The 13,541-nt window shown below is 41.4% G+C and overlaps 1 protein-coding gene across 1 annotated transcript in view; it reads left to right on the top strand.

The window, feature by feature from the left end:
• Positions 1 to 12,874, top strand: part of efnb3b (ephrin-B3b) — a 157,927-nt gene extending 145,053 nt beyond the window's left edge. The window contains exon 5 of the mRNA XM_061960392.2: positions 9,456 to 12,874. Within this exon, the coding sequence (XP_061816376.1) occupies positions 9,456 to 9,886 (431 nt within the window). The 3' untranslated portion in view covers positions 9,887 to 12,874. The remainder of the gene's footprint in view (positions 1 to 9,455) is intronic.
• Positions 12,875 to 13,541: the final 667 nt, after the last annotated feature.

Raw genomic sequence — 13,541 nt, 5'->3', positions numbered from 1 at the left:
GGAAAAAAACAACAAAATGCAGCAGGGAGGGAGTGTTTAAAAGAAGGAGGGGGCGACAGATGGAGGATGTGCAGCAGTGACATCTGCGGATCTCTCTATTTAATTCCATATATTTCCTCTCCATCCTTCTCCCTCGGAGCGAATTGCCGCAGGCGGGCAGTGGATGGTTAATAGCTACATTGGGCGAAGGACAAAAAAGATAGATAGAAAGATGGGGAGGAAGAAGAGAGGGGAGGCAAGGAGCCAGGGCGAGACCAGAGGCAACATTGGAGAGAGTTATTACTGTCATTAGATGCCGCAGCCTGGCTGGGAGAGGGAGGGGGGCTCGGGGTGGGGGCCACATCAGGGGTGTGATGGAGCAGACAGAAGGGTGAGGCGCACCGGGGGGAGGAAGACGAGAGTAATTGCCAAGCGAAGAAGAGCAGGCAAAACAAAGTACCTTATATTTAACACTTAAATGGGACCTATGATGAATTGTGTTTTTCTGACTCAGAAATGTTATAATGTTGGATACGCATGCTAAACAATGTCAGAGCGTTAAATCATAAGGTGCACACAGTATTAGATGCCCTTGTTGCAGGGCTTTTGCATTTGTGACGACACAACACAGTGGAAGCACTTACCCTATTGTTCAAACTTTTAGGTGCACCTATAATCCTTCCATTTTCTCAGAAATCGACAGTGCCAATGCGCCTAATGTACGGATTTATTCTGGTTTTGCTTACCTCGAAGCAATTTCAGTTGGTACAGTGTGTAATGATAAGTGTGACCGGAAGATGGCAGTCAAACATAAGATATACACTATATTGCCAATAGTATTTGGCCACCCATCCAAATGATGAGAATCAGGTGTCCTGATCACTTGGCCCGGTGTATAAAATCAAGCACTTACAAACATTTGAGAAAGAATGGGCCGCTCTCAGTGATTTCCAGCGTGGAACTGTCATAGGATGCCACCTGTGCAACAAATCCAGTCGTGAAATGTCCTTGCTCCTAAACATTCCAAAGTCAACTTTATTATAAGAAATGTGAAGAGTTTGGGAACAACAGCAAGTCAGCCACCAAGTGGTAGGCCACGTAAACTGACAGAGAGGGGTCAGCGGATGCTGAAGCGCATAGTGCAAAGACTTTCTTGCCACAGAGCTCCAAACTTCCTGTGACTTTCCAATTAGCCCACGTACAGTACGCAGAGAGCTTCATGGAATGGGTTTCCATGGCTTAGTAGCTGCATCTAAGCCATACATCACCAAGTCCATTGCAAAGCGTGGGATGCAGTTGTGTAAAGCACGTTGCCACTGGGCTCTAGAGCAGTGGAGACACCTTTTCTGGACTGATGAGTCACGCTTTTCCATCTGGAAATCTGATGGACCAGTCCGGGTTGGGAGGTTGCCAGGAGAACGCTACATTTCGGACTGCATTGTGCCGAGTGTGAAATTTGGTGGAGGAAGAATGTGAGGTTGGTTTTTCAGGAGTTGGGCTTGGCCCCTTAGTTCCAGTGAAAGGAACTTTGAATGCTCCAGGATACCAAAACATTTTGGACAATTCCATGGGATGGCACTTCAAGTTCATATGTGAGTAAAGGCAAGTGGCCAAATACTTTTGGCAATATAGTATAAATGTGGACTTCAGACGCCCCCTGTTCAATAAATGACACTAGCAAGTACAGGTTAGCAAGCAAGACCAAAACGTTCATGTTTCATTGAGAAAATAAAAAATTACAAACGGCGCTCAAAAATATGTTAAATTGTTTTAATACGACTTTGGTAAGCTACAAAGCCGCACCGCTTGGTTGATTTTCGGAGCTTTACGGCTACCGTAGTCAGACGTGCTGTGCTTCAACATACGGTATTATTAAGGTGTTTGTATAAGGACCTCGAAATGGCAGCTATTAGGAGACATATCTGGCGTTTTGTTTTGCAATATTATGCAAAACCAACTTTTGATGTGTATTTGAGATCTGCATAAGTCCCAAAAATTTGCACACGACCGCCATTGTAGTCTGCGCCATAGTCAATAAGCTTCTTCTTTTTCTCTATCTTCTTTTTGTATGGCATTCATCTCCTGCTGTTGCCATTTTGAGTATAACATAGCCTAAAATTTTGACTTATATCTGTCAGGAGATTAGTTATGGAAGGGCTAAAAACTACCGGTACAACAAAGATGACGGGGAGAAGATGCTGTCGAAGTGGAGCCACGTAAATTAGACAGCCCGCTAAACAACGTATGCTGAAGTGACAGTCAAAAACCTTGAAGATGGTCTGTAAAACATAATCTATGCAACATTTTGACCAAAGAACCACCATTACATGTTATGTAGACTACAAGGAAGTGTTATTAAATAAGACAAAAAAATCTTAATATGGCCCCTTTAATGAGCCTTATAGTCCGGTGGGCCCTATAGTCTGAAAAATATAATATTTAGACATTAAGTAAAGCTCTAAGCCACAGGGGGAGGAGTTTCTTCAGGAGACTCGAAAAAAGGTAGGATAAAACATTATTTTCATCTAATCTTGGCGTCCGCATGTGTGACATGTAGTGACATAAATGTTGCTAAAACAAAATTTAATGGAGAGTCTTAATCCAATTGCAAGTGTACCTAATGTTTTAACTGGGTGAATCTTTATATTGTTAAAGAAGTTTATTTTCGACCGTGTTTGGGGGAAAAAAATAGCACTAACGGCTTCATGATATATGCAATAAACATTTTCAAAATATAAATTATGATAATTTTTGAGAGAGAATATGTAATGTTTAGGTGTGGCGACTCCAGGATGCAGGGACTTCAGGCAAGTGAAAAAAATAAGCCCTTTTTATTAGGGAAAATGCATGTAATACAAAGATGTGCAGCTGGGAAGTGCACAAGGAGCAAACCTGGGTATGAAATGCAGAGCAAAGGACAGTACTGGCATACGAAGCATCCTGATGGCTACTCAGGGACAGGTGAGGGAGCTCGCACTCAGACCAGAAGAATTAAGGCAAAGAGGAAACAGGAGCACTGGACAGAAAATAATACGGAATACAATAAACTAATCATCACTGTCATGTGAGATCATGACATGGTGGGACATGATTTCTTTTGTAGTCTGGGGACACCTCACAAAAAATATTTTGGACAGACTCTCAAACAATGGGTTATTAAAGTGACTTTAGAGCAAAATGTACACACAATTTACAACAAAGTGTATCCAATACATTTTATATAGACCAAAAAGAAATGTTTTAAATGTAGAATAACATCTTTCTTTTTTGCTATAGAGTTCTGCAATGCGAAATAATTTATTTTGAAATTTTAATCTAATTTTTGTGACTTTGACATCTTGGAACCTTTCATGTTTATTCTCCAGCCACTTCATTAGATGTTCATTAGAGCACAATCTAACATGAGCTGCATCAAAAATGTTGCCCTTGTTAAGATAATGATGCTCTGTTTGACAGTAAATTGAACAATAATTGTGAAACTACGCATTATTACTGTACAAAAAAGTAAGTTTTTAAAACAGCTCTTGTGTTTGATGTCATTTGATTGTGCAGGTGTAGTTTTGTTGAAATTCAAATTATCTAACAAGGTTTTGTCTCCGAACGATGGATTTAAGGTCAGCCCGGTATGACCGCTTAGAATCTAAACACAAAAAGTGCTCAGTGTCATTTTTTTTTTTAGAAATAAAAAAGAAACGTAGTTGCATGTGATTGGTGTGTCAAAAAAAGAAGACATAAAATAGGTGCGGAGGTGATGGAAGAGGGTTTATAATGCAGTGGGCCAGTGAAAGGTGACAGTCATAATGGAGATGGAGAGCGAGGGATGTCAGTTAATGGAGGGAGGAAGAAAGCCGGAGGAGACAAGCATTAGCACTTAGCTCGCCCTGAGTCCTGCACAACAGGGCGCACAACCGTATATGTATGTGTGTGTGTGTGTGCGCGCGTGTGTTGCCGGGTGGTGAGCTCAGAGCAAGGTAGGTCATTACTGCTCCAATAAAGCCAAGATGGAGAGGGGAAGCAGGAAGATGCGTGCCAAGAATAATGTTCCACCAATCACAGCGCTTTATACAGCAGGAACTTGCATTTAGGACTTTAACCAGTTTGCCACATGCAACACGCACGACCTCGCATCATTCACCTACAACTTCCTGAGGAAAAGACAGCGAAGGTTTTCTGGCTTCAAGGAGCCACAGGGCAAGCTGCAGTGTGTGTGTGTGTGTGTGTGTGTTTTTGTATGGTGTGGCCGGGGCGGTCAAAGCCCAGTAAAGTGGTTCTGGTCACAAGGCCCGGTGGTAGCACTAAGTAAACACTGTTGTGGGGTTATGTGTTACCTTGATTACACACTGTGGCTTTACGATGGCCCCAATGTTAGGGTGCTGAAAAGCGGTGACTTTGCAGAAATACAACATCTGCACAGCTTCAAGAAATCCACAATATTATGTACACTTTGTAAACGAAAACACACAACCTTTATTTAACCTGATAAGAAAGATCTCTTTCACAAGGGTGACCTGGCCAAGAGGTCGGCAGCACATGTCACAGAGCAGTTACAGAAAAGTAATAAATTAAGACATACATTTTAAGATGCATAAAAGCGAACTGTAAAAAAATATAACAATTAGGATTTACACATTTTAAAAAAACACAGACACTGGGCAGACGTTCCACGCTGTCTGTCCCTGAGGATAGAACGGAGGGCTCCAAATGGAAGTAGTTCAGAGATTTTCGTTTATAATGTATTCCATACCAGAGGGGCAGCAATGCTGAAAGCTCTTTTGCCAATTTCAGTCCGTACACGAGGAACATATAAAGCATAAGTATTATTGGAATGTAATGCGTAAGAGCTGTTTTTTCATTGTAACAAAGTACACAAGTAGGGAGGAAATAAACCTAAAAGAGCCTTATAAATGATAGTATCAATGTGTATAGCTCCATGCGCTCAGTGAAGATAAGTCTGATTTCACATACAGTTGACAGTGAGACAAGGACAGTCTGTAACAAATCTCGCTGAATGGGAAATATTGTCCAAGGACTGGTGGTATTTAAATGAAGCACTAAAATAAAGCACGTCTCCATAATCAATTACAAGCAAGAAAGTCGCTGTCACCGATTTATTTCTGACCTTAGAAGAGAAGCTGGTTTTATTTCTCAAAAAGAACCCAAACTCTCCCCGAAGCTTAGAGACCAAGTTGTTAAAATGGGCTTTAAATAAAAGCTCATGGTCAAAATTAAAAGAAAAAAACAAGTACTAGTGATATAAAACCTGCTCTGTAGGGTTTTCTTTTGATGTTACAATGTTTGGATTGTTTTCCGCTAGCACCCTTGAATGAGAGAAAACCATGAGCTTGCTTTTATCTGTATTTAAAAACCAATTTAAGATCAAATAACTGAGCCTGGATGACATCAAAAGCAGCCTGTGAAAACTCAAAAGCCTGAGTGATGGAGGGTAAACAGCAATAAATAATAGTGGTGTCTGCATAAAAATGGTACATTGTATTTGACAAATTGTTACACATATTATTTATGTGGATGGAAAATAAATTGGGCCCCAGCACTAAGCCTTGCGGAATTCCTTTGGTATTGTCCAGTAATGAAGAGGTTGTCCCAATAACCCTCGATCCACAGACAAAAGAAAAACTAACAGGATGTTAGCTCCTGTAGGTCCTCGACACTAGACTCTAATTTTGTTTGTGGCTCCATTTCGGGCTCCAGTTGTCCATCACTTTGTGCTTCGAAGTTTGCGGCTTATAAAGGTGACTACATGGGTGTTATTTCATTCCTAGGGGGCTTTCTTAAGGTTAAAAAGACATAATTAGAAGGTTGTACACAGGTTTTTATGCTGTAGTTATAAAATATTGTTATATAACATTTAACAAGTTCTGTAAAAATGTATATCTACTATAAATATCCCCGCATGAACAATAAACAAAAAGACTACATTGACAACTCCAGTTAATTTGAAGCCAATATGTTTAATAGTCTTGTGTTTTTCTTCCAGATAATGCCCATAGTTTATATGAAAAGGTAAAATAAAATACCGTATTTTTCGGACCATAGTGCACACCGGATTATAAGGCGCACTGCCGATGAATGGTCTATTTTGGATCTTTTTCATATATAAGGTGCACCGTATTATAAGGCGCATTAAAGGAGTCATTTTATTTTATTTTTTCTAAATTGAAAACACTTTCTTGTGGTCTACATAACATGTAATGGTGGTTCTTTGGTCAAAATGTTGCATAGATTATGTTTTGCAGATCATCTTCAAGTAGCTTTCTGACAGTCGCTTCCGACTGTTTTAATGACATTCAGACTTCACTTAAATCAATAACGGAGCAGCATCTCCTCATACGAAAACAACAGCAACTGCAATGTGTCCCGTGAAAAACCGTCCGACCGGAACTCTCTAATAACTAAAGTTCCTTGGGTGAATAATGTAAACGCACTATACCGGTATGTTTTAGCGCTTTCATGGCGAGTTTACTGACAGATATAAGTAAGAACTTTACACTACTTTATATTAGAAATGGCAACAGCGGAGGATGAATGTCCCATAACAAGAAAATAAAGAAAAAGAAGAAGCCTATCGACTACGGTGTCGGCACGGTCAATTCTTCAGTATTTATGCAGATCCCAAATACAGATCAGCAGGTAACAGAAGGTAGGAAAAGTTGCGTTTGCATAATATTGCGAAACAAAACGTCAGATAATATGTCTTACCTTATACACACACCATAATAATACTCGTATGTTGAAGCACATTACAATCCTTCAAGCGGTGCGGCTTCATATCTTACTAAAGTCGTACTAAAATATTTTGATGGATTTTTGAGCGCCGTGTGTAATGTTTTATATTTTGATTGGAACATATAAAATGTTTGTGTTGTTTACTTGAGTCATATTGCCATCATATTGCAGTCTACACATATCTCTTATGTTTGACTGCCATTTACTAGTCACACTTATCATTACACCATGTACCAAATAAAATTGCTTCGAGGTTGGTAAGTAAAACCAGAATTATTATTCTGTACATTAGGCACACCGGGTTATAAGGCGCACTGTCGAGTTTTGAGGGGAAAAAATTTTTTTAAGTGCGCCTTGTAGTCAGGAAAATACGGTAGGTTGATAGATACAAGGGGAAAGAAAAGTGTTTGATATCTCCTACCAAAGCCAAAACTGCAATGTTGCCTCAGCATTAATTAAAAAAGTAAACAAAACACAATACATGTGCAAAAACTATTAAAAAAAACAAATATTCTTTAGACATTGTATGTCTAGGGAAAAGGTTTGACTCCAATATAAACTTAAACAGTACGGTCGTTTTAGAAATACGCTGTAAATCTGTCACAATGATGGTGTTTGAAGCGATGCTAAATTAGCGATTATCTCTATGGACTTTTGAATAGATGCAGCCATGATGCTGCTAAACCAAACTAAAACTCTCTCAAAGGACATGTTGACTCACCGCTGTATAGAATTTTAGCAGAGACTAAGTATTATTGTATCCATGAGGCAATTCACTCCGTTAACGAACAAGTGTTGATGATGAGCTACTGAAGTAACCAATCGCCATCATTATGTGGCCCCCCCAGTGGTGTGGCCCTTAAAAACAGTATAAACGAAAGGTGTCAAACTAATTTTAGCTCAGTTTAGCTCATGGAGGAAAATATATTCCCACATGGGCCAGACTGGTAAAATCATGGCAAAATCACTTGAAAATAAAGACAACTTCAGATTGTTTTCTTTGTTTTACTTTGGTCAAAAATAGAACAAGCTGAAAATGTACACATTACAAATAATCCTCTTGGCAAAACACATCAAGTTACCGTAGTTGAAAATTCTGAGGAAAAAATCGCAGTTTCAAAAACACCATGAAGAACACAATGAACTTACAAGTTGTCTCAGTGTTTTTACAAAGCCATTAAACTTTAAGCATTTCCTGTTTAGCATTCTCATGATGGCCTTGAACCGCCACATTGGTGAAATCCACAACTGCCACAACACATTATCATCATTCAAATATTACACTTATGACAATGATCAAAATTAGAGATGACCGATACTATCGGCCTGCCAATATTATCGGCCGATAAATGCGTTAAAATGTAATATCGGAAATTATCGGTATCGTTTTTTTTATTATCGGTATCGTTTTTTTTTTTTTTTTTATTAAATCAACATAAAAAACACAAGATACACTTACAATTAATGCACCAACCCAAACAACCTTCCTCCCTCATTCACACTCATTCACACAAAAGGGTTGTTTCTTTCTGTTATTAATATTTCTGGTTTCTACATTATATTTTAATATAGATCAATACAGTCTGCAAGGGATACAGTCCGTAAGCACACATGATTGTGTGTGCTGCTGGTCCACTAATAGTACTAACCTTTAACAGTTAATTTTACTCATTTTCATTAATTACTAGTTTCAATGTAACTGTTTTTATATTGTTTTACTTTCTTTTTTATTCAAGAAAATGTTTTTAATTTATTTATCTTATTTATTTATTTTTTTTAAAGTACCTTGTCTTCACCATACCTGGTTGTCCAAATTAGGCATAATATTGTGTTAATTCCACGACTGTATATATCGGTTGATATCGGTATCGGTTGTTATCGGTATCGGTAATTAAAGAGTTGGACAATATTGGAATATCGGATATCGGCAAAAAGCCATTATCGGACATCCCTAATCAAAATTACACCATGATAGCCAAATTAAAGGTAACATAGGTGGCGACTTGTCCAAAGTGTACACCGCCTTCCGCCCGATTGTAGCTGAGATAGGCTGCAGCAGCCCTCGCGACCCCGAAGGGAATAAGCGGTAGAAAATGGATGGATGGATGGATGGATGGATGGATAACTACAAACGTAACTAATGTGAACATGCTAGATTTAAGCATAAAACAATATAAAAAACAACAAATGAAGAAACACACATTTTTACAATGGAGTTCATGGTGCGCATCATGCCGTCAACCACCAGCGAGCGCTGCATGGAACTCTAACTACAAAAATCATGGTAATGTTGACTTAAGTCTTTGCATCTTACCGTTTCGGTATTTTATCCGGTAAGTGGATAATTTACAATTAATGAAGCTATTGTGCGTCGCTACTGCATTTGTCTGCCACCATCTACTGCAACAGGAGCTGCTGATTGCTTGCAAGTGCGCTGATTAGAGTAGGGGTAGCCAATCCATTGGGGGTTTAAAGTCAGTTAACACGTCATCTTTAAACAGTGTCATGTGGTGGGTTACACTTGAATTGCTATTACGACATCCAGTGGACACATTTAGAACAGCAGTTTCTTTTACTAAAAAATTCAGCTCGTTTGTATACTTAGCAAACTCATCATAGAGTGTTAATATATCTCATAACTGTCGAGCTATTGTGTAAAGTTTGCTCATCGAAACAAAGTTTCTGCAGTGCTGTTGTTTGACTTCACAACCACTAACAGTAGTTTTTTTCAGGCGGGAACTCGACCCATTCAAGAGGACCCAACACCTTTGGAGGAGCCGAGGGGGGCGGCGAGAACGGCCCCCTGCAGCCATCCAACATCGCCCTCATCGCTGGCGCGGCAGGAGGCTCTGCCTTCCTCTTGCTGGTCACCGCCGTCATCTGCGTGGTGTGCTACAGGCGGCGGCACGCCAAGCACTCAGACACCCACCACCCGCCGCTGTCGCTGTCGTCACTCACCAGTCCTAAGCGGGGCGGCGGCGGCGGCATCTCCAGCTCCAACAACAACGGATCGGAGCCCAGCGACATCATCATCCCGCTGAGGACGTCGGACTCGGCCTACTGCCCGCACTACGAGAAGGTGAGCGGCGACTACGGACACCCCGTCTACATCGTGCAGGAAATGCCGCCACAGAGCCCAGCCAACATCTACTACAAAGTATGAGAACTGGAGTGCATCCATCTTGCCCGTCATCACTCCAGTCCCCGTCCCCTCGCCACAGCTCGGCCCGCCATCACAACTCATTGTTCATCCAGCAAAATGGAACCACGACCAAACCCAATCTCACATTGAGCGGGCTGCCAAGCGTGCATGAGGGTTCTCCAGCCCTCCCGGAACGTGGCCGGAACATCTTTGAGCCGCGCCGGATCAAGGAAACGTTCCCAAAATGCACCTGGAAGAGCACTAATGTGGCTTTTGGACTTTGAGAGAATCAAAAGACGATCGCTTAGAAAATTAAATCAATAAAAGCCCAGTTAGTGCTGAGGAACTCCCAGTCGCCATACCTGCCTAGAACCCAGCAGCCCGCCGCTCGGAGCGCCATCCAACACTCCTTTAGGAATTATTTGAACATAAGGGGAGGCGGAGGAGGCTCGGGGACTCGGCCAATCAGAAAAGCTGGGACGGACGTCAGTCACGTGATCCGGCCTCTGACACTCAGAATCTTGTATATTTTAATAAGGCGTGTGTGCGTGTGTGTGTATGTGTGCTTTACATGGGTGTGACTGTGCTCTTTAGACTTGTCTTAAAAATACCAAAACACAAAATAGTGAGCAGATATCAGAAGAAAACAACACAAAAAAAGTTTTAAAAAAAGTATTTTTTTTATGGCTATCAACACTTATAGATGATATATATAAATATCCAGTTAATAGATGTTTTTCTTTTGTTTTTTATCGTTTTGTAATACCCGCTCTTCGCTAAAAGACGATGCCTCTGTTGCTAGACCTTTTTCTATTTTTTACAATTTACCCTAGTACAATCTGCCTTTTTTTTTTTTTTATTATTAAAAATGTTAATTTAATCCCACGTTCTCAACCGTTTACCCCCTAAGGTGTCTGTATATTTTTATAGCTTCTTGTTCTATGCTGTAGTGTTCACGTTTAGACCTTGTTTGTGGAAGTGTTGAGGTAGAGCCATCCATCTTTCTTTTTTTCTTTTCTTTTTTTTAATTCCAAATGTTTTGTTTTTTTTCGTTAAAGAGTGGATGGCAGAGGAGGGTTAGAAAAAAGAACTGAAAGCGGCATTTGAATGCGGAAAACGAGGAAGGACTGTGATGAAATTGCACACTAAAAAGGAAAGAGGATGAAGGATGCTAAAAGATGGGTTACATTCCCAAGGAGTGGAACCATGCATCACACACACACATGCACTCACACACACACACACACACACACACACACACACACACACACACACACACACACACACACACACACACACACACACATGCACACACACACACACACACACACACACACACACACACACACACACACACACACACACACACAGAACTACAAAAGCACATGCAATCTCCCCTTGGTGTGTTACATTATTTGTGCACATACACAAATTGACTAACAATTGCTTTCATATTACACATTTGTGTCTCTGTGTGTGTTTGTGTGTGATGGACGAGTACATGAAAACATGACTTGTTAGTGAGGGCTGCGTTCAAAGGCACCCATGTGCTTGGCAGTTGAAAAAATACTTTTGTTGTGCTTAAACATAGATTTTACGTAAACACACACACCTACAAAACGCCATGAAATCTCCTCTCGTTGTTACATCATTTGTACACACACACACACACACACACACACACACACACACACACACACACACACACACACACACACACACACACACACACAAACACACACACACACACACACACACACACACACACACACACACACACACACACACACACACACATGCACGCACGCACACACAAGCCAGTTAAGGACTGCTACATCAACTGCCCCATTACCTAATACACGCTTTCATATCAAAAATGTGTGTGTGTGTATGATGGTAGACTACCTGAAAACACACAAACAGCAGCGGCCTGTGAGTGAGCGCTGCGTTCAAAGACATGTGTTCCCATGTGCTTAGCAGTAAAAAAGAAAAATTGTTTTGTGTTGCTTAAACACAGCTTATACTGTGTATGTAAACACACGCCTGCAGACACACAGTGTTGTGTTCAGAGGCGCCGTGTGTTCACATATGTTGGCAGTAATGACATTTTGTGTTGCTCAAACATGTTTGTGGCTAATGTGAACCTGGATGGCAGTGCCACACACACTAACACACACACACACACACGTGCACACTCCAGCGTTTTATTTGTGCGATCTTTCCTTAAGTGTGTTTTTGTATCGGTACCTAACATCAATTTGTATTAAAATGTGCTTTAATTGTCACGTTCTGCCATGTCGAGGATTTTTGTAGCCTTCTGGATTGTATTTGACGGTGATGACGTTATGAAAAGATGACATTGTGGTCGTGAATGAGGTGAGGAGGGCAGTGAGGGGGTGTGGGGGGGCTCTCTTTTGTACAATGTTGTTGTTTTTACGTCCGCCATCTATTTAAACATGCCGGGCGAGGAGCGCGTGGTAACTCGCACGCCCTCCCGAGCCCTTTTTGACAACTTCTGCAACAATTTGCAACGCTCCCAGGCAACATGACTGTGATCAGCCCAAAAATGGCTGCAACCTAAGGGGAGACAAAGGAGAGGGAGAGCAACAACATAGACTGCATACTACATGGTATTCATCCACGTCAGACTGCCATGGTATGTCATGTTTCCACGTGGATGTTATTCCTCTCACCGCTTTTGTTTGACATTTCAGCCAGTAATGAACCCATGGAGCAGGTTCGCAAGGGGGCCTGGCCCAGAATCGGTTGGCGAAAACGTGTGTGTAAATGTGTGTGTTTTTGCCAATAAGCCCGAGTGGAGGTCTGCAAAACGACGCGGAGCCTAAAAATGTGTGTCTCCTCACCTCGCCTCCTTTCGTCCTTCCTTGTCTCCTCATCACAGTGACCCCCCCAGCCCCCGACACACACCTCTAAAGAGAGGAAAAGATGAGTACATTCCTGCCTTGGAGGGGGAAAAAAACGATTGAATAAAAAAATGTTTAAGCACCACTCTTTTTGTCCGTGATGTGTGATTTATTGTGTGTGTGTGTGTGCACGTACACACCAGAGGCCCACTAGTATGTCTTTTTCTCTTATCTGAGCTATAGACTCCCCTCAGCAGGCTGCCTTTCAATTTCTCTGCTAATAGCATCACATACACACACACACGCACACACACACACACACACACACACACACACACACACACACACACACACACACACACACACACACACACACACACACACACACACACACACACACACACATTAGGTCTCCCACTGCTGTTATCAACGACTTATCAAACCTGGCTTCGTTAGTGTTGCCTGGCAACCCATTGACGGAACTGATTTCATTCTACATTCAAGTCTTTGCCCCCTTTTTCCTGTTGCTATGGTAACCTTTAGCGTCCCCCTCCAATGTAGCCTCTATTGGCCACCATGGTGGGCTTTAGGCTGTCCGGTTGGCCTGGCTACTTTTTTTTTTTTGCTTTGATCGATGATGTGAGAGTTGATTACGTGCTGTCTCACACACACACACACACACACACACACACACACACACACACACACACACACACACACACACACTGACCCCCAACTACACAAACACCCCCACCTGTGACCCTCACTGGAATCAATCCAACCTCGACACAAAAGCACACGCATGTAAAACA

Source organism: Nerophis lumbriciformis, linkage group LG05 (genome assembly GCF_033978685.3).
Source record: "Nerophis lumbriciformis linkage group LG05, RoL_Nlum_v2.1, whole genome shotgun sequence".
Taxonomy (NCBI): domain Eukaryota; kingdom Metazoa; phylum Chordata; class Actinopteri; order Syngnathiformes; family Syngnathidae; genus Nerophis; species Nerophis lumbriciformis.
Note: the sequence above shows the minus strand (reverse complement) of the source record. Positions and strands in the feature narration are given on the sequence as shown.